The 26019-nt window shown below is 41.0% G+C and overlaps 1 protein-coding gene across 1 annotated transcript in view; it reads right to left on the bottom strand.

Annotated features, from left to right (window-relative positions):
• ACTR3 (actin related protein 3) overlaps window positions 1–5195 on the bottom strand; it is a 60539-nt gene extending 55344 nt beyond the window's left edge. The window contains exon 1 of the mRNA XM_070423107.1: window positions 4938–5195. Coding sequence (XP_070279208.1) covers window positions 4938–4981 — 44 coding nt within the window. The 5' untranslated portion in view covers window positions 4982–5195. The remainder of the gene's footprint in view (window positions 1–4937) is intronic.
• Window positions 5196–26019: the final 20824 nt, after the last annotated feature.

The raw sequence follows: 26019 nt of genomic DNA, 5'->3' as shown, positions 1-26019 counted from the left end.
TACAAGAAATAACTCTTGTATTTCGCATACCCACAACTGCAAATCTACTTTTGCCCCACCCTGTATGGTGGCTCTATCAGTTATTTGCTACAATACGTTGGACAAGTAGTTTAACTTCCCTCACCCTAAATTTTCTTTTCTATAAAATGGAGATAATACTTCTCAGTTAATGTGAAAAGTAAATGAGATAATATAAAGCATTTAGCACAGGCCTGACACACAATTCTTGATAAATGTTAGCTGTTATTACCTGATAGACAAAACCTTTTGTCTGTTTTTCTCTCTCTCTCTTTTATGAGAGTAAATTTTTTCTAGAGAATAAATTTAAGCAAAGTTATAAGGAAATAAGTCAAAGAATCCACATAACGAGAAAAAAAAATCTTAAGTCAGAAAGATCTGCACAGTAAGGTTTCTCTAATTAATTAAATCAAATGAGTAATACTATGATTTTTTAACGATTACTTTAAACAAGAATAAATAGAGTTGATCTTACTAATAAAAATAAAGCAAAGTGCATAGTTCTGAAAAGAGGCTGAGTCCCTATAGTGTAATAGAAAAACACAGGGCTCAAGTACAGGAAAACTTAAGTCCAAATAGCAATTCTCACTAGCTGCTAACTACATGACATTAAAAGGGTAATTTAAATTTTCTAATCCAATTTTCTTACTTGTAAAATTAGGTTAAAAAAAATAGTTGTCACAAGTTTAAATAAGATAACTAAAAAGCCTGACCAGCAGGTCTTCTACTGGTGGATCTTTCCCTTCTATGCTTAAAAATAAAAATTTTGAACTGTATTTTACAATAAGGCTGGAAAGTTCATTAGATACAACATATACCCAATCCAAAAATCAATGTTTCATCACAAAATAATCAGAAAAGAAAAAAAAGGAGAGATTTTACAAAAATCTAAATAAGACTAACTTCTCAACAGGAACATGTTTATTACTTCAAACAGCATGCAAAACATGACACATGAAGGAATAAAAATTTGAATGAATTTTTTTGGGGTAACAGATATAGTGACTATTTCTGCCCCTGGAGATAGCTGGAGAAATAAATAGCATTATAAAATACTATGTACAGAATTAATGTAAGAAACGTGAACTTTCCACTTATGTTTTCCCCCATGCACTTAGCCCTTCCCCTCTGCTCTCAAGGTCATCCCATCTATACTCATTTCTAGAATGTGGTTACAGAATGAATAAAATAAGCTTCTTATGAATGGACTCCAACAAAATATTTACGCTTACATTTTAAGACTGCTAAGAAGTTTAAGTCAATTAGGGAAATTCCTTAATTCATCCTAGATCTAAGTATATCTAATAGTTCCACAGTAAGGCTATTATTAACCTCTGCTATCATAATCAATGGAAATAATTTACTGATGCAACATATATGGGGGAGGGGGGGAGCATCTTAAAGGGGGAAAAGAATTTTTACAATGCAAAGCTCTGTAACCAAGCCACAACATAATAAAAGCACATTAAAAGCTCCTTTATTTGGCTTGACTAAAATGTGAGTGAAAACATGCAAAAAAATAACAAGATAATTTTAACTTTTCATGTGTTTAAAAGTGCTTAAAAAAAAATGTTTTCTTCGCTCTAGCTGGTTTGGCTCAGTGGATAGAGCATCGGCCTTCGTACTGAAGGATCCCTGGTTTGAGGGCACAAGCCTGGGCTGCAGGCTCAAGCCCCAGTAGGGGGCATGCAGGAGGGCAGCCGATCAATACTCCTCTCTCATCATTGATGTTTCTCTCTCTCTCTACTTTCCTCTCTGAAATCAGTAAAAAAATATATATTAAAAAAAATGTTTTCCTCACCACTGGTTGTAGCTTTAAGTTCTGTAATTTAGTTCTTAAGCAACCAACTCTATCAATGAGAATGTTTGTGGCCAAATTTTATTCTGCAGCACTATTCTAATACAAACCAAAAAAAAAGTGTGTAGATAGGATATCAATATGAAAGAACTATTTCTTTCTAAATTTTTTCAAAAGGAGTTGTTTTTTATGATCTGAGCTTAAATGATTCTTCATCATATATTGAGATAAAGGATCTCTGCTGAAGGATTTTTAAATTCTAGTTCTAAGCTTCATTTCCTAACTCTTACAGCTTTTCTTACCTAAGACCACCAAGTTTCATAGATGGCCACTTTCTTCAGTCACATTTTGGCTAATGTATATAATTAAATGGAATGAGCAAACTGATTAAGGTTTTCATTTTCCACTTACACTAAGTGAGTAACTGCAATTAGACCTAAGACATGAATGCATTCTCTAAAGCACAAAGGAATACAGCAATTATAGGTGCACAATTTGCATCTGGAGACCACACACACTATTCTGAAACATAAAACTCACTATTCTGAAACATAAAACTCCCTATCAAGTAAGTCCTCACTTAGAGATGCTTGTCCCAGGGTCCAATCTCAATGAGCTATCCTGTGTGCGCTAATAAAGCTGAAGGTGTAACGCTCTAGGCCAGTGATGGCAAACCTTTTGAGCTCAGCGTGTCAGCATTTTGAAAAACCCTAACTTAACTCTGGTGCTGTGTCACATATAGAAATTTGATATTTGCAACCATAGTAAAACAAAGATTTATATTTTTGATATTTATTTTATATATTTAAATGCCATTTAACAAAGAAAAATCAACCAAAAAAATGAGTTCGTGTGTCACCTCTGACACGCGTGTCATAGGTTCGCCATCACTGGTCTAGGAGGTGCATTAAAAGGCAACTGAAAGACCAAAAAGCCCTTTGAAAACCAAAATAAATGGATCTCTAAAGATGGAATTTCAAATTGTGATAGATGTTTTGTAAAATAAAGTAATGGGCAATGAGGAATCCTAATCAATTCCATTGAAATCATAATGAGTGTCCAGTTAACAACCTCTCCTTGTGAGGTAAAACTAATGTAATAATGTAAAATGTAACAAAGTAGTAATAACTGAAATGGTAAAACAAAAATATCCTAAATATAAACTGAACCCTCCCCACACCTCCTGGTCACTTGGCAGGTGTTTTAAGGTCAAAGTTGCCCTATCAGAAAGGTCAGTTAAGGACAGTTAACCTCAATGAAATATCTAGTATATTAATTCAAAAATAACCAAAACTGTATTTCAAAAGGGAAAAAAATGAAGGAAGACAAGGTAACATCCTACTTAAGATGTTATTTACTGGGGTGTTAATTATCTATACTAATTTTATTGACAACCCAATAATTTCTAAAGTATAAAATATTAACTATGTAGCAATATTTTTCAGTTTAACAAAACACACTGAAAATTCCTTCTCGGTCAGGCCAAATCTGATTTTAAAACTAACCCTGAACATAAAACTATTCACCAATTAGACTAAGAAGGGAGAAAAAGAAAATACTGAAAAGTAAGACTGGATTAAGAAAAAGTAGCTTTAATAAGCTGTCCACACACACACACACACACACAAAAATACATGTAACCAAGGCTAAAGTAGGCTAATTTTCCCCAAGGGAAAATATTAATAGATGGGTTGTTTCTCTGTGCATGGCTGGGATTTTAGAAACTGCCACACTAGCATAAAGTTAAGAGAAATTTTACAGAGAGCAAACAGAGGAGCATCCTTTAAGAAGGGTTTGCCCCATAATAAAGGGTGCGAGATGAAGGCAGGCAATCGAGCTCTCCCAACCCCCACCCCCCCCAAAAAAAAATCGGAGTATTTTGGAAATTAGTAGATGTAATAATAAATCAGCGCAGGACACGTCCACAAAAAGAAAACACTTCCAATACTGTAACATAAAGCAGTCATTCTGCGCTAAAATACAGACAGCATTTTCTACATACAACTCCCAAGTGTGGTGTAACTCTCTACAACGCCTAAGAGCGCAAAGGGAAGACCACTTCCTAAGGCCATTCCCCGCTTCAGTCAATGACAGCACAGCCCTCGGACCCCAGCTCTGGGGACAGTGGGCTCATCGCCGGGCCCCCACCGCCCTCCCCGCAGGGCACCGTCAGAAGGAATGCCCGCCGCTCACAATGACTTCCCGGCGCTCCCCGTCCTCCATCCCCGGGAAACGAACATATATGTATATTTTAAGTTCACATGATTTGACACCCAGCACCAGTTTGACACCCAGCACTTGGGTCTATCTGAAATCGGCTCGATTCTGAAACTTCTCATCAGAGGTGTTCAGGTTGGAAACGAAAAACTACCTTATAAGGGTATGAAAGCCCGAAAGCAGGAAGCGGCTTTGACAAAACTGAGGAAGTTGCAGCGCGCTGGCTCGCGGGGGGGACTTTTCTAAGGCAGGAGAAGGAACGCATGACATCTCCCCCGGACTGAAACGTGCCTCGGGTCGCCGGTGGCCCCGCAGGCCGCGAGGGGAAGGGCCGCGAGTGGCCGAGGCGGCGGCCGAGGAAGCCCCGGTGTCGCCTCCCATCTTCCGAGGCCCATTCCGCCCGCTCCCCACCCACACCCCGGGCAGTGTGGTCACCGCGATCTTGCAACACCGACCGGAGCGCTTCTCTTCTCTCGCTCCTCGGCCGAGCCGGTCCCCGCGCCCGGCCCCGCGGGCCCCCGACAACCGGCAGGAAGGGCGCGGAGGGCAGGGAGCCGGGCGCGGAGGGCAGGGAGAGCCGGCGCCGGGCGCGGCGACCCCCGCACCGCGTCCGCGCGCCCCGAGCGGCCGCCCACCGCGGCGGGGGAAGGGCGGGAGCGGTGCGCGGAGAAACCCATCCCGTGGGGGCTTCTCGGCCCCGCGCACCCGCCCAGGTCCCAGAGTGTGAAACCGGGAACGCGGGCGGCCTGTCTCGCCGGGCCCCACCCCTCGCACCCCGACCGGGCCGGGGCTGACACCGCCGGCGGCGGCACCTGGCCGCCCCATTCATCTCCCCACCTCCGCCTCCCCGCCATTTTCCCACCTCAGCCTCAGTTTCCCCGCCCCCGCCCGCAAGCCCCCGTACCCGGTGCCACAGTCCACCACACAGGCCGGCAGCCGTCCCGCCATCTTCCTCCTCGCCTGCTGCTGCCGCTGCCGCCGTCTGCTCCGTACTGGTTGTGGCCAGGGATCGGCGGCGGAAGGCAGGAGCTATCTGACCATCCACAGCCGGGCCGCCCTCTCCGTCCGTGGGGGAACCGGGAAGCTGAAGCAGCAGCGAGAAAGCAGCAAGCTCGGTCAGCGGCTACCACTTCCGCAACCCAGGCGGGCAGGCAGTCCCCGCCCTGCCCCACCGCGGCCTCCTCCCCCTCTTCTCCCCTCCTCCTCACTCCGGCCCCCACCCTACAACTTCTTCCCCTCTCGCCGCCTCGCCGGGGAAGCCAAGATGGCCGCCGGTGCCGACGCCCAGGCCAGGCCGGGCCGGCTGCGAGCTCCGCTTCCGGCTCCGAGCGGGCGGGGCGAGGGCGCATGCGCAGTGAGGCGCGCCGCCGGCGGCCGCTCCCGTCCCTCCGTGAATGGAATCCACTGCGGGTTTTCCGGGCGCCGAGGGGCGGGGAGCCGGCCGGGGCCTCGAGTGCTCCCGAAGCTGAAAGGGCTTTTAGTCTCCGTGACTTCTGTGTCAGGAAGAATGGTTTGCCCCATAATGAAGGGTGGGAGATGAAGGCTGGCAATCCACCTCTCCCAACCCTCCCCCCCTCCCCCCCAAATTGGAGTATTTTGGAAATTAACAGTATTTTGGACCGGGAAGGGGTGGGACGGGGCTCCGCAGCCACCAGCGTCTCCCGCGCCCCGGGAAGGACGGTCTGATTGCAAACGCTGTCAGCGGCACATAACCATTCCTGTAACTAGAGTGACTGCTTTTCTGGGTGGAAAAAAGCAGCATCAGACCGGGGGAGGGCAGGCCGGGGACGGGTGAACAAAGGTTTGCTCCCTGGCTCTTCTGCCTGCCTTTGTGCCGAGGTTTTTATTCATTCACACTTGTGCATTTTTATATTTCCCTCTGGGGGAGTTTAAGATGATACCATTCTACGAGCAGGACTATGCCGAGGATTAAGGACCAATATTTGTAATGTAAAAAGGAGGTTAAAGACTGGAAAGCCTTGAAGGATGGTTTTCAAACTTAAGCGCGCATCAGAATGACCTGGAAGGCTTGTTACCACACAGAATGCTGGGCCACACCCGAGCTCTGATTAGGTCTGGAGTGGGGCCTGGTGATTGGCTTTTCTACTCAGTTCCCAGGTGATGGTCTGGGGAAACTAGAAGTTTAATGGCTGTCCTCGCCACCAGGCTTATCTTCTGATAAAACTATTTATATGAGGCTGTAATAAAAAATATCATTCCTAAGAAAGGATGTCTAATTCCCGCCAGAAGATCACATAGCCTGGTATTGACTGGCCTGGGGGATGGAATGTGGGTTTTCATTCATTTGATTAAATTATATATATATATATATATATATATCTCACCGACTCTATTATGGATGAGACTGTGCTGACCCTGAATAGTCAATAGGCACAAAATGGTAAGGTCTCTGCTCTCATAGGACTTACAATTTGGTGGGGAAACACCCAAGTTGTGTTAAGAATAATAGCAGAGACATGGTGCTATGAGAAATGGGGATGATGGGCGGGAGAGTGGGAGGGAGGGAGGAGATAGAGAAGGCTTCTCTGCCAGAGTAGGGTTGAAAACCTGAGGGCTGAAGGATAATAGGTGTTGGGGGAAAGGGAAAAGAGGAAGGGGAGCCCTCCAGGACGAGGGGACAGCAAGCATCAAGGCCCTGTGGTAGGAGAGAGTTGGCCTCTTCCACAAATTGAAGGAAGGCCCAAGTGGTCAAATTGGAATGAGCCAGGGAAGATGCAAAGGGTGGTGACGTCTGAGAGATACGGAAGAAGCAAACAAGGCAAGGATTTGTAGACTTTTCTAAGCATCTTAAAGTTTAGCCTCAAAGCAACTCGGAAATCATCCAAGAGATTTAAGCAAGGAAATGTTGTGGCTGCTTTGTGGGGAATGGATTCCACAAAGGAGAGGGTGAACTGAGCGGTCTCTGCCCTACATTGTGGGCTGTAGTTCAGGGATAGAAATATGTGAGGAGTAGCATCCAGGTGGGATCAGCTATGTGCAGAGGAGACTCATTTCGGGGAATCATCATCATCTATCAGTGCCCTGCACGTCCACAGCTACTCACAGAAAATAAATGAACAAATAGGCCTGGAGGAATGTTTTCCTCAGAGATTGTCTTCCAAGAAGACAAGGAAATGTTTCCGGATGCATAGCTGTTCCCCGCCTCCCTTACATTTTAGAAGCTGCTAAGTGGGGATTCTTTGCTGCCTTTTCCACCATCAGGTATTTAAGGTCATTTGGGAGAACAGATGCCTGAAGATTGGCTCTGACAGGAGAGGGAGATGTGGCTTGATTGGGGGAGAGGAAATGGTTGTTTCTAGCATGACAGGTGTAAGTCGGGAGCAAAGGGATCCTACCAAAGGAGTCCCCAGGACAGAGGTTAGGGACTTGAACAGGTCACTGAGGGAAGCCCACCCTGGTAGATCCTCGAGATGGCAGCGCCCATGCTGGCCTTCGCTGGGTTGTCATGGAAGTGGTTATGTCACAGGTCAGAACCTGGAATGCTCCCAGGGTCCAGGCAGGCATCGTTAGGAGTGGAGAGGGCCGTGAGGAGGGTATGGCAATCTGGAGAGCCAGCATCCTGACAGAAGACAATGGAAAACTTGCTCTGCAGGCCCAGTGTTGCCAGAACCTCCTTTTTTCAAGAAAAGTCAGAAATTGCATTTTTATCTCTTGGTAACAAATTCTTTACAAAGCTAGGCCTGACCTGTGGGCTGCAAGTTTGCAAATTGTGCTTGGAAAGACTGTTCAACATTTACTCGTGCACTGCATTCGAATGTGGAGCTCGTGGTGGTGTTCCATTGTGCAGGCCGGAAGAAACCTTCCACCATCGTCTCTTGCACATGGTCAAGGCTGCGACTGCTAGAAGTGTTTGGAATTTCCCAACACTTGTTAGAAGTGTCATTTGTGCTTGTTCCTCATAATTTGTCTACCCAAACCCTTTACTTGCTCAACACCCCTTCTACTTCCTGCTTGCTACATGCCAAATTGGTCAGCCTCTGTACTGCTGTGGCGGCTCAGCCTTCCTCAGCTGTGCAGAGCCTCAGAGGAACATCCGGCCACAGCATTTCTGACCACCCTATTTGCATATGTCCCCTTCCTGCTCCCCCTTCTCCAAATACAGAGAAGTAGAAGATGCCAGAGCTAAAAGATGTCCTAAAGGTTATCTTGTTAGAAACCAAAAAGAAAGCAATAGTGGATGGGTGGGGTTTGTTTGTCTGTCTTACATCCATTACTCCCTAATAGTACTCCGATTCCTTTAGCTCAGGTCAATCAGATGCTTGGTTCTTGTTGGTTTCCAAGCCTGGTTTTGAACCTTTGAAGCATCTGTGAGTCCTGCAGCATCCTTCCAATAAATCCCCTGTTACTTAAGTTAGTAGTAATCTGTTTCCATGACTTGCATCAAATTTAAGAACCCTAAGTGATACAGAAGCACGGAGAGTGTAATTGATTTTCCCCAATATCTTAGAGAAGCTAGGGAACAGAGTCCAGACCAAAACCTGGTCCTGACCCTGTTTCGGGGCCTTTAGTTGTAATGCCACAAGCATTGTTTAATTTTGACCGACCACTAGGAATATAGACTAGGGTATTCCTATATTCAAGGTCAACTTAGCAAATGTCTCTGGATTTTAACATGACCAAGAAATTCACATGTCACTCAATCTCTATTATTTTAAAATGAGAAATATTTTTTAAAAAACCAACTTAGGTACTTGCTGCAGGGATGACTATTTGCAAATTGGCAAACCAATCAAATCCACAGGGAGCATTCATTAAGGGCAGATAGCTAAATGGTGAAGATGTTCATGTAGGCTAGTGGTCAGGGGGGTGGCTGTGAACTCTGGCTTCTCCCTTTTCAAGTTGTGTGGTCTTAGACAACTAACTTAGTGTGTAAAGAGGGCACTGAACTTGGAATCAAGAAACTTGAGTTAAGTATGAGTTCTTTAATCTTTCTTCCACTATAAAATTGGCAGAAATACCTAACCTATACGGTGTTGTAAAGCTTACATTTTTTTAAAAGCATTTAACAAATTACAGAATGATCTTACGGAAAGATCAAGAGAAATAGGGTATAATTATAAATTAATGATTCTTATTACTTAAACATATAGACTTAAACATTCCACAAACAGGTCTTCCTCTTCGCAGAAGTTATCATAGGGCCCGTGTGCCTACTCTTGTCATGCTGCTATTGTGCAAAAATAGTTTTGGAAGGTCTCTTCAGGCTTGTCTTTGGAGCCTTAGCACATTTTTAAAATATCTTTATTGGGGGCAAATCTTGGCCCTTTGTGGGGAGATTTGACTTCTGGGATTGGCCAAAAGTCATTTTTCTCAGAGCCAAGTTCAGTGAATAAAATAGCTAATCAGCTAGGGCCATGTTTTTGGATAAAAAGCTTTATGTGACTATAAAGTAATAAAACTGGTTTTCATAGGGTGACTTATCAACTGCTTCTGACCATAGTTCTAAAAAGAAGTTCTGAAAGGATTTCATTCAATGATCACATACATTCCCTGGCATAACAATATTATACTCATTATATATTTAATTTCAAATGAAAATATATTTCACATAGTGAAATTAGCTGTACAGTGTTGAAAGTGAAGTGAGATTCTGTGAGATATCCTAGTCCCCCTACCACCTGCAAAAAAATGAATAGCTTAGTTTACATATAACTCTCAAAGAAAGACTGCGAAAGGAAAATAAAAGACTCCACATCCCATATCACACACATTACCTATAAACACAAATTCCAGATGAACTACAAATCTCCAATGTAGAATAAAACCCATACCCCTTGTCGTGGCCCAATAAGCAGTCGTGTTCTAGTGCCTGCCTCCCTCTCCAACTTGCCTCCCCTCTCCCTGATGCATTAGCTACATCAGCCTTCTTGCTCTTCTTCACACACCAAGGCCATTTCTACCTGCCTCCTCTCCCTGTACTTCCCCACTAATCATGAGTGGTTCCTGAGTCAGTTTAAATTTTACCTCCTCACACCCCGATGTTCATAGCAGCACAATTCACCATAGCTAAGATCTGGAAACAGCCTAAGTGCCCATCAGTAGATGAATGGATTAGAAAACTGTGGTACATCTACATGATGGAATACTATGCTGCTGTAAAAAAGAAGGAACTCTTACCATTTGCAACAGCATGGATGGAACTGGAGAGCATTATGCTAAGTGAAACAAGCCAGTCAATGAAGGAAAAATACCACATGATCTCACTCTTTCATGGATAATTAAGACCATTACAAACTTTTGAACAATAATAGATACAGAGGCAGAGCTGCCTCAAACTGATTGTCGGACTGCAGTGGGAAGACCAGGGAGGGTTGGGGGACTGGAGGGAGGGGAGTAAGAGATCAACCGAAGGACTTGTATGCATCCATATAAGCATAACTAATGGGCATAAGACACTGGGGTGTAAGGGAGGGCAGGGGCTTGTTAAGGGCGGGGGGGGGGAGAGAAAAAGGACACTTATGTAATACCCTTTGTAATACTTTTAGCGAAAAATAAAAATTTTAAAAATAAATAAATAAATAAATTTTACCTCCTCAAAGATGCCTTTCCTGACCACCCAATCTGAAGCAGCCTGCCTCACACTAGCATGCACTATGTTAAATTCTCTGGTGAAATGCCTGGTTTATTTATTGGTGCAATTGTTTATTGTTTAGCTCTCCCAACTAGAAAATATCCCCACTAGAATTTGAAGAGGACCAAGCACATAATAAGTGTCCAACAAATATTAGTTGAATGAATGAGTCTAATAATAAAAACAAAACTATAAATATTTTATAAGAAAATTTAGGAAAATATTTGTATAATCTCAGAGTGGGGGAAACTTTCTTAAATAAAAATAGAAACCCATAGCTAGTAATGGAAAGCTTAGGTCACATACACAACTTTCCACTGGCTAAAGACTTAAATTATAGATTAAAAGAAAATATTTGTATCACATATGACAAAGGTTAATATATCTAATAGTTTTTAAAATGGTAAGAAAAAGGCAAACAACCCAACAGAAACATTGGCAAAGAGTACTACCTAACACCACCGCTACAAAAGAAATTTAAACAGAAAATTAACATAGGAAAAGAGGGGTTTTTTATTGCTGATAGTAAGGGAACTACAGATTAGACAATGACAGATATCATTTTTTTGCCCACCCATCACTCACAACATTTAAAAGGAGGGGAAAAAAATACCCAGTGCTGATAAGTGTATAAAAAAATAGACATGCACTGACCCTGTTCCTGAGAACATGAATTGCTAGAACCTTCTACAAAGTTAACCATCGATATTTATTAATACCCTCTGAGACAGCATGGAAGCATGTTACAGACTGAGGAATATCAGAGGGAAGGGTAGGAGTTGGGGGAGGGCAAGAAGAGATTAACCAAAGAATTTATATGCATAGTCTACGGACACAGACAATAGTGCAGTCAAGACCTGGGGGGAGGGGGTTAATGGGGGAGGAAAAAGGAGGACATCTGCAATACTTTCAACAATAAAGATAAATTTTTTTAAAGTTAAAATTTGTATTTCAAAGTTAGTCTTAGAAATCCCATTTGGGTGACCCCTTAAAAAATAAAAGTACTGGATGTTGGAGGGAGAAAAGATTATGATCACAAAGAATTATTTAAAATTGTGAAGATTTAGAAATGCATCTTTTATTTCAAGTGCCTCTGTGACCAGGTATCTCTCAGGTTTCTTTTAACTTAGAAGGTGAGGCTGGATGTTGAGGAGCCCTCGCAATCTCTTCCGCGTGCCTGTTTTAATTTTCAAAGATATGTAAGAGAGATTGGTATTTATGCTTTCTCCTTAATACTACTAGCACCTGGGTTTTATTCAGATGCATATGTGCCCACCCAAAACTCTGTATTTCTCAATCTCATTTTCAGGCAGGTGTGGCTGTGTGATCAAGTTATGGCCAATGATATGCAAGTAGAAGTAGTTGAGTGAAACTTCTGGAAAATACCTATTAAGAAGGTTGACTCGGGAAGAGTGCCATTTTGGTTTTGTGTCTTCCACTTTCCTTCCTTCCCGAAACACAGATAAAGTGGCTTCTCAGCCACTATGGATTATTAACTCGCCTGAGACCAGAGGCTGCATCCTAAGGAAAGTGGAGCAGCAAACTAGGAACTCAGGTCCCTAATGACCCTACAAAAGCTACAAAAGCTCTGGAACCCCCTCTTCCAGACTTATTTTACAGGAAAGAAAAATAAACCCTCAATATTTAAGCCCGTGTAATTTGGCTTTTTCAGTTATATGCAGCTGAATCTAATTCTAATTGATAATACCGTGATATGATAAGTCCCCAAAGCAAGATGCTAAGTAATATCAGGAGGATATAAACTCAAATGCTTATGGGTGACATACCAGTAATATAGCAAGGTGGATTAGTGAAGGTATAAATAATAGGGAATGGAAACCGGAGGGCCTGTGCGGCATCAATTATATCATCACGCAGGCCTGTGGAGCCAGGTCTTCCAGTTTTCATGTCAAATTTCCGTAAAGTTTTGGAAACAAAACATTTCCCCAGATATATCTAGACTGCAGGCCATCAGTTTGTGACCTTTGATTTGTAGTGTGATCTGATATTTGGAACAATACAGAAAAGGGAGGAAGGGTGGGCCCTATATGTATATATTTATATGTGGTATAAACAGAGATGATATGGACAGCTGTACATGAAACAATGGGAAACCTAAGAGGAATGAGATTAAAGGGGAAGATTAGTCACTTCTTGTTATAACTAAATTTCTGTCTTTTTACATTGACTTTGTAATTTTTAAAAATCTAGTAGGATAGGAGAGAAATTTCTAAGTTACCTGGACTGCACATCCAATGCCAATGCCACAACATAATTAAAAAAAAAAAAAAGCTTTTAGGAAAATTCAATCTGAGTTCAACTTGTCTTAGGAGAAGGTCATTAATTTAAGTATTAATATCTAAAAGTAAAGAAAAAACAGGTGTGAGAGGGGAAACAAACACACTGTAGGTTGCAGTGACATTTTTGTGTGTAAACAAACTGGGAGTCATGCATAAATACATGTGCTTGCCAGTTGGATAAAAAAAAAAAAGTGTTATAGGAAATGGTACCTTTGATTATTTTTAAAATAAAAGATAAAAAGAAGTGCATTCTTTTTATAATTTATTGGGGTGACATGGGTTAATAAAATTATATACGTTTCAGGGGTACAATTCTACAATACATCATCTGTACATTTTGTATTGTGTTTTCACCACCCCAAGTCAGGTCTCCTTCCATCTCTATTGATTCCCCCATTTCTTGTCTCCTACCTCCCCCGCCCTCTTTCCCTCTGGTAATGACCATACTGTTGTCAGTGTCTATGAGGTTTTTTTCTTAATCCCTTCACTTTTTTCAATTAGTGCCACAACCTCCCTCCCCTCTGAGAACTGGCTATGTTCTGTTCTCTATCTATGAGTCTGTTTCTATTTTCTTTGTTAGTTTATTTTGTTCATTAGATTCCACATATAAGTGAATTCTTTCTCTGACTGGCTTACTTCACTTAGCATAATGCTCTCCAGGTCCATCCATGTTATTGCAAAGGATAAGATTTCATTCTTTTTTTACTGATGACTAGCATTCCATTGTGTAAATGCACCACAGCTTTTTCATCCACTCATCTACTGATGGGCCCTTGGACTGCTTCCAAATCTTGGCTATTCCAAATAATGCTGCAATGAACATAGGGGTGCATATACTCTTTTGAATTAATGCCTAGGGTTTCTTCAGATATATTACCAAAAGTGGTACTACTGGGTCATAAGGCAGTTTCATTTTTCATTTTTTGAGGCAACTCCACAGTTTTCCACAGTGGCTGCACCAGTCTGCATTCCCATCAATAGTGTCTGAGGGTTCCCCTTCCTCCACAACACTTCTTGTCTGTTGTGCATTCTTAATTCTTTGAAATTTTAATGTGGTCCAATGCATACATTGCATTTAGTTTAACATGCCATGTTGTTTTTTTCCTAAAACTGGTTCTAGTTTTAGAGCAGCTCAGATTTTTAAATATTCATGGGAGTTTTTTTTTCTGCTGCTATCTCAGGCATTGCCATCCTCCTTAAAACATGTTTGAAAAATGTTCAAGCTTCTCATCTCCATCTGAAACTGTGTATTTGGTTCCAGTTTAATGAGAACAAACTCAATTATGAATACATTTTTTCTGACACATCTTTTATTTTCACCCTTTGGTAAATTTAACAACCTGTGACAGTTCTCACATTTCTGGAACAAGTCTCCCAGTTACAAAAGAAGCTAATGATGATATGATAAATAATAATTTTTTTTTACTGTTTTGGATTTATCCAAAACAAAGTTTATCAAATTTTCTCTTCCTGCTCCACCCTCTTCTAGGCCCCCACAAGCCTAATGCATAGTATGTGTCATTGCTGCATTTATGCCTGGGGAATTATGATCCTTAAATAGCAGTCAATTGCTCTAACGTTGTGTTTGGTATTTTTTTAATAGAGTAATAATTTTTCAAAAGGACTCAGCATAACACCCTAGTTTAGCAAATGAAGAAACTGGGGTACAGAGAGATAAGTAACTTAGATTTCACAACAAATTACTGGAGTACTTCTACAGAAATATATATCTAGAGAGCCTTAGAAGATAAAAGCTATAAGAAAATTCACACAATTCTTGTGGAATATAACAAACTTAATGATGTTATAAAATCTGGTATAATGTCCTACATATTGGCCAAGAAAATTTGGTAGTAAATGAAAGAAAGAAAACTGAAACCAGCTTAAAAGTAAAAAGGAACTTTTTCCTTTAAAGTGAGTGGATCTCCAAATGTAAATTCCACGGGGTAAATTGGGTTCAGGCATAGCTGGATGCAAAGACTAAAAATATCATCAGAATCTGCCTTTCTCTTTGGCTTTGTTTACCACTGTGCCTGCCTCACTCCCAGGCAGCTGTACTCACACAGTGGCAAAAATAGCTTATGTTCTAACCCCAGTGCAGAGAATACTCTTTCTCAGTGGTCCCAACAAAGAAACTGGGAGTGACTCCCATTAGCTGGCTTGGATCGGGCACCCTATTGAGCACTTCACTGTGACTCCAGTTAGCCACGCCTGGGTCATGCACACACCACCTCCACCAGTCCCACCAAAAAGAACCACATGGACAGAAAGTGCAGGAGGGGTAGTCACAATGGGAAAAAATAAGTGTTATTCAGGGAAGAGTCTATGTGAATGTGTGAAAGACTGAGCTACATTTGACTTTACCTTGCAGTTCCAAAAATCCTGGTCCCCCAATTAGAACCAAGCTGATAGGAAAGAGCCATCTGGAGAACTTATAAACAATACAGATTGTCCTCGCCCCACTTCTGGAAATTTTGGTTTTGGAGGAATCTGTGTTTTGTTTTTTGTGTTTTTTTTTTAAAGTTCCTTCAGTGATTCTTGAGCACATCCAAGTCTGAGAATCACTGTGTGTAGGCAATGGTACCAACAGAAGGTATTGAAAAAGAGAAGAACATGTTTTTTTTTTTTTTTTTTAAATATATTTTATTGATTTTTTACAGAGAGGAAGGGAGAGAGATAGAGAGTCAGAAACATCGATGAGAGAGAAACATCGATCAGCTGCCTCCTGCACATCTCCTACTGGGGATGTGCCCGCAACCCAGGTACATGCCCTTGACTGGAATCGAACCTGGGACCTTTCAGTCCACAGGCTGACGCTCTATCCACTAAGCCAAACCAGCTTCGGCGAGAAGAACATGTTTTGGAAAGATAGCTCTTTACCAGTGAAAGTGGCAGGTCAAACAAACCAGGAGATGGGGAGACCTGATAGGAGGCCACTATGATAGAGTACACTAAGAAATGGCAAGCAGAGCAGTGCAGGTGCACAGGAGGTGAATGTTCAGAGTTATTTCTGAGCAATGCAATCCACAGGACCAGACGATCTGTTTGGTGTGGGAAGTGAAGTGTGTGTGTGTGTGTGTGTGTGTGTGTGTGTGTGTAGAGGTGGAATTCTAGTTTGCAAAGTGTGCCCTTGTGATCTGGGAGTGAGAAGATAGCAGAAGGTGTGGCTATGTGTACAGCAGTGTGATGTTAGCTCAAGGTGGTAAACCGGGCTGGAGCTTGCCATGGGCAGCAGGTCAAGGCCTGGGGCTGAGCTATCTAAAATCCAGAGGCTCAGATCTGCCAACCCTGAAGTTGAAAACTTGCTGATGCTTCCTCACCTGGGGACATCTCCCTTCTTTGTGCCACCTGTGGTCCTGCCAGTAGTCATTTCTCATAGTCCATTGAGTAGCCTCTTAGGCTTTCTCTCTAGCTTATGAACTTCATGAAGCCATGAGTTATGTTCTCAGCGTCTAGCCTAGTGCTTTCACATAGTTGATGCTCACATTTCTAGGTGAATGAATTTTATTAATTACCTAGGTAATTATAGCTACAGTAGCCTCATTATATTTGTATAGGCTTTGGGCCTCAGTTGTGTGTGTGATTGTCTAAACTTGTATTTCTGTAATTCTACATGCTTCCTTTATTACATTCCAAAATGCACATTTTTATAATTAATAACAGTATGCAAAATACACTGATTTCTTCCAAACATTAATTATTGCAAGAAGCTTGTATAATTAGTGAATGAGGCATCTCTTTCAGATATTCACTTAGATTCCATCAAAAGATCTTGATTAATAAAAAAAATTTAAAAACTTTAAATCTAGTTAATTAAAGGCTAGGTATAATTTTTTGATTCAGTTATCCAAATAAGCATATATGAATTCAAACAGATTATTTTTTATACTAGAGGCCCAGTGCATGAAATTCCTGCACTCTGGGGCGGGGGAGGGGGGTGGGGTTCTTCAGACCGGCCTGCATCCTCTCACAGTCCAGGAGCCCTCAGGGGATGTCCAACTGTCAGCTTAGGCCTGTTCCCCGTGAGCCTAAGCCATCAATTGGACATCCTTAGCGCTGCCGCGGAGGCAGGAGATCTCCCTCCACTGCTGCTGCGCTCACCATCCATGAGCCCAGCTCAGGGCTTCTGGCTAAGCAGTGCTCCCATGGGGAGTGCACTAATCACCAGTGGGCAGCTCCTGCATTAAGTGTCTGCTAGTAGTCAGTGCATGTCATAGCGACCGGTTGTTCTGCCGTTCGGTCGATTTGCATATTAGCCTTTTATTATATAGGATAGAGTGGTATGATCACTTTAAAGTATCTATCTTTTTCTTATATGATGCTGAAAGGAATAAATAGGAGATTGCCATGAAAGGATAGAAAATGTAAGACTAACTTGAAAGTTATATTACTTTTTAAGTATAAGCTTTTGTTCTGTTCATTGTTTGGATAATTTCTCTTTTTATTTCCCATTATCTTTGCCTTCTTCATTGCAGTTAAATGCCCATTGAATATAACAGGAATATCCTACTTATTGAGCTTGAAATCAACAGAAAACTCCAAAACATAATGACTTTCCTTTACAATCTGCTCTCCTGAGAAAGACCAATAACAACTAGGCAAGCTAATATCAGCGATTTTAATGTACAATTTTCAAGCAGATATGGAAATTAACTCAGATAACAAAAGTATATAAAATGGAAAAGATATTGGCAAAAACTAAGAAAATCATTTTTTAGATTCAACTCTCTATATTTCAACTAATTTGGAATGAATTCCTAGGTACAGATAACACATTGTACTTCTCTAGCATATTTGACCTTGTTATTTTTCCATGTGTGTTGATTTTCTATCTCCTGTGTGACCTAATTGTTGGAAAAATCTGTAACTTCCTGTTTTCAATCTCCAGGGAACTGTTTTAATCTTCTCAACTTATAATTTATGATATGTATGTGCTAGTCCCCGATATTGCCTCAACTTCTATTTATGACCCTGTATTTTATATGCAATATCCATTATACCTCACTGGCCTTGCCCAACCCCTAGTTTGGGCTTCTCTGGCCAGCTTTGACCTTTTACTACCCCAAGTTCAATATAACACATGCTCTAGCCTTAATATATTGGTCATTTGCCTACTTGCTTTCAGATCCATTCATTTCTTGCCCTTCTCTTACTCTGTTTCGAAGGAAACTGATTCCTGCCAACTCCATTTGCTCAACTCACTTGCCCGTTCCCCAAACAAATTAAGACAATGAAAGATGAAGAGATAAAGTAGGAGCATGGGCAGAAGAAGAGGAGAAACCAACGTATTTCACCCCCTCCTTGATTCAGGGAGCTTCTCCCACAGCTTCTCCTCAATGATTCCCATTCTGGGTCAAGCCAGGGACAGTGGCTCCAAGGGTCTGTTACTTCAGCTCCTCTGTTTGTCTCTCCAACCCTAGGGGTGAGAGGTAAAGGCTTTTAATACTAGAGTGCTCCTCCTTCCCCACTTTGGCTTTCCTGCCTTTCCTATATCTTTGTAATTAGTTCCTGGTATTAAATTCCCTCAACTGATCTACCTCACTTGGGCTGTCATTTCTGACCAGACACCATCTCATACACTAAAGTGACAATACCTGGCCAGTTGTTAGGCTGTTAGGCAAAGAAAATTGTCATCATCACAGAAGGATTCGTGTCAGTATTGCAAGGCTCACATCCCAAAATATCCAGCAAAAAGATATAAGGAATAAATATGTTGTTGAACACATATAATACAATGGAAACAGTCATTTACTTTTTAAAAAGCCACTTTTCTTATCTTTATTCATTAGTATATTCCCATCAATAGGGAAACCATGGGAAATGGAGCAGAGTGAACAAAGACTCATGCCCACGCTGAGCCCAAAATAGTTCCAAGTAGATTTGCCTGCACAAAGGAGGGAAAGTTGTAATCAGCACCCAGAGTAGGTAACAAAGCACATTTAAGACTGTTAATGTCAAATAAAAATGAAGACCCCTCTGAAGACCCCTGATGCTCTCCCCCTAGAAACTCTCTCTGCATTAATTTGACCTTCGAATGACATAGAAGCAGCTACGTGACTCTTGCATGAAAGAGTCCAGGGAAGTTGTCAGTGGCCTAAATGGCCTTGGAGTAACCCATCTCTCTCTTTATTCATATAAAGACAGATATTTTATGTCCATATAAATACAGATAGTTTTAAAGCTATTTTTAGAACTCTAACACATATTTTGGTTTTTGAACCATGAAAACATTAACTATTTTAAAAAGTAAGCTTTCTAAAAAGAAGAGGATAGGAAAAATATTAAACTTTAAGAAGAAAGAGAAGAAGAAAGAGGAAGGAGAAGAGAAGGAAGAAGAAAAAGGAGAAGGGAGAGGAGGAGAACTTAAAGAGGAAAAGAAGAAAGATAGCTTAATAGGCATTTTATATTCTGTATGGTAAGGGGCAGATATTTGGAGCTCAGATTTTTCTATGAGCATTAAACCACAGGGTTTAACTTATGTATCTTTTTTATAACTCATGTACTTATTTATCACTTACTGAACATCAGGGACAGTCTAGGATATTATTCTATGTAATATTTTCCTCATGCCTGTGAAGTAGGTATTAGGTTGAATCACATGAAAATGCTGATATTCAATGATTTTTTACCACAAAAATGTCAGTTTCATATGTTCAACCTAATGTCAACATCCGCATTTTAATGATGAGGAACTCAAGGTTGACAAAAGCTGAGAAACTGCCCAATGGCGCACAAAACCTGCAAGAGACTCTTGACCTGACCCCAGACCTCCTGCTTCCACTGAGTAGTGGGTATGAATTTCAGGCCAAAAGAGTAAATATACAAGAAATGTTTAATTCCCCTTTCCTATATGTGCCCTTAAGTGCCACCAAGTGGGAGAGATTTGATATCAATTAAGTCAAGATTTTCTCCTCTCACCATTTCCCTTTCCTTCCCCAGAACTGTGCCTGGAAGTGCCTCAGGCCTAGCTGCCAGGTTCTCCCTTCCCCACCCTATTCTGGTATCTTCCTGCCTTACCTCAGACCGAGGGCACCTGTCACCTTTGTTCTCAGACAGAAGGTATACTTCACAGACCACTTGCTCTGAAACTACTAACTCTACCCACCACCAGCTTCCTCACGAGGGATCCTGGATCCAGACCCTTACTAAGCAAATCTGGCTCTGACATAGTGTGCACGCCCCACCCTTCAAGGCATTGGCTTTGAAGTATCAAAAGCTTAATATTTTGCCTTCAACAGTCTCTTCTTTTAAACTCTCCCCTGCTTATGGTTCAAAGTCTGTTTTGAAATGAAAAAAAAAAAGTCAACAATCAACTCTATTTTTTTTCTTCATTTCTTTTTCTTAAGACAATAAAGGCAAAAATAATTAGTAGCCTGAAGGTTGAGGGTAAAAAGTAGAGATAACAGGAAAGAACAGATGGCAAAAAAGGGAAAGCATCAATTAATGTTCAGAATACCATCCTGACACATTTGTTGATCTTTTCTCAAGACAGCTTCCCAGAGAATTCTCAAACTTGAGGATGTTCAAGAATGGCCCAGGGGAGATGCACAGGCCCCACTTTTATTTGAAGAACACTATGACAGGTGGAAAAAGGCTAATCCATATGATTACATTACTTTTCACTGTGAACACATCCAGAATGAAATAAGAGGTTGCAGTCTTATAGAATAGGGAAAAAATGTTAAGGGGATTAAAACTGAAGTTTATTTTTTAATGGAGAGTTGAATGGCAACCTGCCACTGTTTGTAGAGCATCGCCCACTGTGACTGCAGCTCTGTGGCCCTTTCGCTTTGCCTGGGAAGCAGTTCTTGTAAGCACAGTTGGGGTGCTGGGCCATTATCTAGGCAAGACTCATATAAGGTAGAAATCCATCAAAATGACATGATAAACCAGAGAAGAGTCAAGGAAACTGCACTGTTAGGCTGCATCTAAAATTGCAAGGGAGAGGATGGATGGGGAAACTGTAATTAGAGGCATTTTAAGCTCTCTCGTGGGAAGAATAGCAAAAAATTCTATATTTGAAACTGCAGTGTGAATTTGAAGTTCTAAGGTGGTAGGGAGAGGGACAGGGAACAAGGAGAAAGGAAGAAGAAGTCACAATGTATACTTGGACTCACACCCAAAGAATCAGAAACAGTTCTAATAGAAAGGAATAACATTTCTCTTAAGTACAATGAGCAGCAATGTAAGGCTGGAGAGAAAATGAATAAGGGATGGTGGGCGAGGGTTTGACAGGGCAGATAGAACTAAAATGGAATCCGATTGAATATTTACGAGGGTTAGAATTAAAAAAATGATTTTTAAGTAAAAATATTTCACTAGTACAAAGTGTCTAGGTGTGCCATTAATGTTTAATTTAGTTTATACAGCTTTATTACACTATGTTTTTTTGTGTGTGTTTTTCTAAAAATACTTTAATAAGTGCTACTCAACCTTCTTGGCCACAGTTCAGAGTCTGATTCTGAGTCTCATATAGACTCAGAGTTTCTTTTCCTGAAGGTTAATTTTGTTCTGTACCTGACCCTGCCAAATTGAGAAAACAAACACACCTTGTTTCTTCGACAAGAAACAACTCTCAAAACTGCTCTAGTTCTCAAAGGAGAGGCAAAAATACCCCTGTTTCAAGTTTCTCTTCTAAAAAGTATCTCCTTATATAAAGAATCCCTCTCAGTTGTACAGCACTTTAAGCTTTAAATCCCTTTCAGATGCATTTTCTCATTTGAATCTTGGTGGATTCTATCATAAAGGGCATTTCCTATATCATGCGTTTTTACGTAGTGCTCTTTCTACTCAAAACCAATAAAATATTAGTTATGCTAATGAGTTTCTTGCACTCTACTATTCTCAAACTTTCTCTGTTTTCTGCTCTGTATTTTCCTCACCATGCTTGCCGCGTGGCTCACCAGCATTAAAGCCTGTGACTCAGCAGCATGCCCCAGGATCTCTTAGAAGAAACACCTGGGAAGCCCTTACATTGTGGTCTTAGTATGCAGCCCTGCTCTTACTTTCAAAGCTCCGTGCAATCCTGCACCTTCCAAATGGGCCTGCACTTTGGAAAGTGCTGCTGTCTTTACCGGGAAAGATGCTCTATGCCCTGAACGGCTCTCTTGATCGCCCTCAAGGGTATTTTCTGTTAATGGGCTGAAGTTCTCAATTTCAACCTGTCGAAAGCTGTCCCTCCTTGAACTGTCTCTGGGTAGGACTGATGCAAGAAGAAGGGATTTTGCTGCTTATGTTTCAACAGGAGGAAAGTTTGTCGTGTCACTTGGTAAAGATTATTTAACTGGACCAAAGACCTACCTTTTGTGTCGTTCCGGTAAGCGCCCTCCCTAGCTGCTGCGGCCTTCAGCATCCCATGCCCACCTCTGGAGTGTGGGCAGTCTTGGTGGAAGCTCACCTCCCATCCCACTACTATTCAGGCCACAAAAGCACTTTGCAAACTAGAATGCATTATACAAGCAGAGTACTATGCAATGATGTTGGAAACAGCAACCCATTAAAGAGTGACGTCTTTCTGCGTAGGTCACACCCATTTCTCCTTCCTCTGTCATTTACAGGAACTACTTTGGGATGAAGTTGCCTTGGTCCTTGGAGTAAGAGGTTACCTCTGTGACTACAGAGGGGTCCAAAGGAAACATCAACTTTTCAGGAGTATTCCTTTATTTTAAACTAATATGATGAACATTGGTTAATTTTGGGCCCCATGTATTTTTATTAGCTATGTTTATTTCTGCATTTATAAATGTCTTCAAGTTCAAAAATTAGCAGAATAGTATGCCTGCTAAGTCACACCTAATTAACATAAAAGAAACAGGGACACAGTTCTGCTGAATCAACCGGCTCCTAAGGATACCTTCTAAATCTTCCACATTCACCTCTTTTCTCTTAAAAAAAAAAGTTCATTTTCTAATTTTCCTTAGCATCCCCTCCCCTATTTATGTTGCGAATACTCACTGTGTCTATAGGAGCATATTTATAATATAGTATTCCCCTTTATCTATGGTGTCACTTTCCATGGTCTTAGTTACCTGCAGTCAGCCACAGTCAGAAAATATGAAGTACAGGATTCCAGAAATAAGCAATTCATAAGCTTCAAATTTCACATCGTTCTGAGTAGCGGGATGAAATCTCGAGAGTCCCACTCAGTCTCGCCTGGGCCTGTCTCATGCCTTTGTCCAGCGTCTCCACGCTGTGGACATTCCCTCCTGTTGGTCACTTAGGAGCCGTCTTGGTTAGCAGATCAACTGTCGAGGTGTCACAGTGCTTATATGCAAGCACTCCTCATTTTACCTAATGATGCCACTTTCACGGAACTTTTATTAGAGTATATTGTCATAATTGTTCTATTTTATTATTGTTGTTGTTAGTCTCTTACTGTGCCTAATTTATAAATTAATCACAGGGCCAACGTGTAGGAAAAAAACAGTATATATAGGGTTTGATGCAATCTGCGATGTCAGGCATCCACTGGGGATCTTGGGACATATCACCCACAGATAAGGGGGCTATTGCAGTATCCATGGAAACAGTAGGCACCAGGTGCAGCCACCGAGAATGGTAAGTCTAATGGCTGAAACTGTGTCATGAATGCATATCCAATTTTAAAAGGGGCATAATGAACTGTATATTATACAGTGGTTAAAAGTAGGTATAATAAAAAATAAATAAAAATAACAGTAAAAAAAAGAAAAGACAAGTAGGTATACATGACAAACACACTCATGTGTGTGTGTGTGTGTGTGTGTGTGTAGAAGGGGGATACAATTGGGAAAGATTATGAAGAAACAGAAATATTCTGTATGGTAATATAAGAATTATGGGTGGCAAAACATCTTTTGTATAATTTTAGTTTATTTAGTAATAAAGAAAAATGAATGTCCCTACGTTAATATCTTCATACCATTGAGCTTTTCTTTGCCTCCCATTCTCTTACCTTTGTGCTTTCTTTTGTGCCTCTTGCTTCTGCTTCTCTGGCAGGCGCTCAAGGGTTTAAATGCTGGATGCTATGCTTCTTCTGTTACCCATTCTAGCTGTAAAAGGTAATATCTTCTGCATAAGCAGAAAATGGGACAGTGACAGGTCCCTGTCCCTTCTTCCTTAAATCTCATTTCTCTGAAGTGCGATTCATGCTGTTAAGCACCATAAAGACCAGACTTGTTGAATCAAGTCAAAGATTTGAAATACGAAGAAGCAAAAAACACCCAACCAGAAAAGCAAAATGAAAAAAGAATCCGAAAATACGAAGATAGTTTAAGGAGCCTCTGGGACAGCTTCAAGCGTACAAACATCAGAATTATAGGGGTGCCAGAAGATGAGAGACAGCAAGATATTGAAAACCTATTTCAAGAAATAATGGCAGAAAACTTCCCCCACCTGGTGAAAGAAATGGACTTACAGGTCCAAGAAGTGCAGAGAACCCCAAACAAAAGGAATCCAAAGAGGACCACACCAAGACACAGCATAATTAAAATGCCAAGAGCAAAAGACAAAGAGAGAATCTTAAAAACAGCAAGAAAAAGAGACTCAATTACCTACAGGGGAATACCCATATGACTGTCAGCTGATTTCAAAACAGAAACTTTGCAGGCCAGAAGGGAATGGCAAGAAATATTCAAAGTGATGAATATCAAGAACCTACAACCAAGATTACTTTATCCAGCAAAGCTATCATTCAGAATTGAAGGTCAAATAAAGAGCTTCACAGATAAGGAAAAGCTAAAGGAGTTCATCACCACTAAACCAGTATTATACGAAATGCTGAAAGGTATCCTTTAAGAAGAGGAAGAAGAAAAAGGTAAAGATACAAATTATGAACAACAAACATGCATCTATCAACAAGTGAATCTAAGAATCAAGTGAATAAATAATCTGATGTACAGAATGAACTGGTGATTATAATGAATCAGGGACATAGAAAGGGAATGGACTGACTATTCTTGGGGGGAAAAGGGGAGTGGGAGATGTGGGAAGAGACTGGACAAAAATCGTGCACCTATGGATGAGGACAGTGGGTGGGGAGTGAGGGCGGAGGGTGGGGCGGGAACTGGGAGGAGGGGAGTTATGGGGGGAAAAAAAAAGAGGAACAAATGTAATCTGAACAGTAAAGATTTAATTAAAAAAAAAAAAAAAAAAGACCAGACTTGTTGCTTGTCCCTGATACTCTTTCTACCCACCCGTGAAGAGCGTGAGGGGACTCTGCAGTTTTAGCCCTTCATTTGCATGGAGGCTCAATCTTAAATCGGTCTTGATGCAAAATTAAAAATCACCTTCCCGATTCTCTACTTTGCTGTGCCCATAATTCCTCTTAAGCCACCAAGCTATTATTATTATTTTTTTTTTACCCATTAATGGTATATTTTGTGCCTTGTGAGTCATGTTCCTGGAAATCATTTGCAGTAAGATTTACCTCAAAATCTTAGAATTTAGGAATATTAGTGCTCCTCAATCCCAGTAGCTTTCATTTTACTTTTGAAAGTGTCATTATTAATATATGATATATATGGGTGCCAAAGTATGTGTCAAAAATACATACTGGGTTAGAATAATAACCACCTAATTAATAAGAGGTTTTGATATAATCATCAATGGTAGGGTGGGGGAGAGAGTCAGTAATTAGTATAAGAGTCCTCAACGGATTGGCAATGTGTTTTTAAAAAGGGGAGCAAATATGTTATAATGTTAAAATTTGATAGCTAGGTGGTGAATGCATATGTTCTTTTTTAAAAAATATATTTTATTGATATTTTACAGAGAGGAAAGGAGTGGGATAGAGAGTTAGAAACATGGATGAGAGAGATACATGGATCAGCTGCCTCTTGCACACCTCCCACTGGGGATGTGCCTGCAACCAAGGTACATGCCCTTGACTGGAATCAAACCTGGGACCTTTCAGTCCCCAGGCTGACGCTCTATCCACTGAGCCAAACTGGATTGGGCACATATGTTCTTATATTAATCTCTAGTATTATCTGTGTGTATGAACTAATTCACAATTTTTTTAAATGTCATTTTTTAAAACTTCTTATTCCATTGGACTTTTTCATTGAAATCTTATAGAAAACAGCAGGAAACAAAAGTACATATATTTTAAAAGT

Source organism: Myotis yumanensis, unplaced genomic scaffold (genome assembly GCF_028538775.1).
Source record: "Myotis yumanensis isolate MYYU_CA2020_CCGP unplaced genomic scaffold, mMyoYum1.0.hap1 SCAF_8, whole genome shotgun sequence".
Classification (NCBI taxonomy): Eukaryota; Metazoa; Chordata; class Mammalia; order Chiroptera; family Vespertilionidae; genus Myotis; species Myotis yumanensis.
The sequence above is the reverse complement of the archived record's forward strand: the minus strand, read 5'-3'. Positions and strand labels throughout refer to the sequence as shown.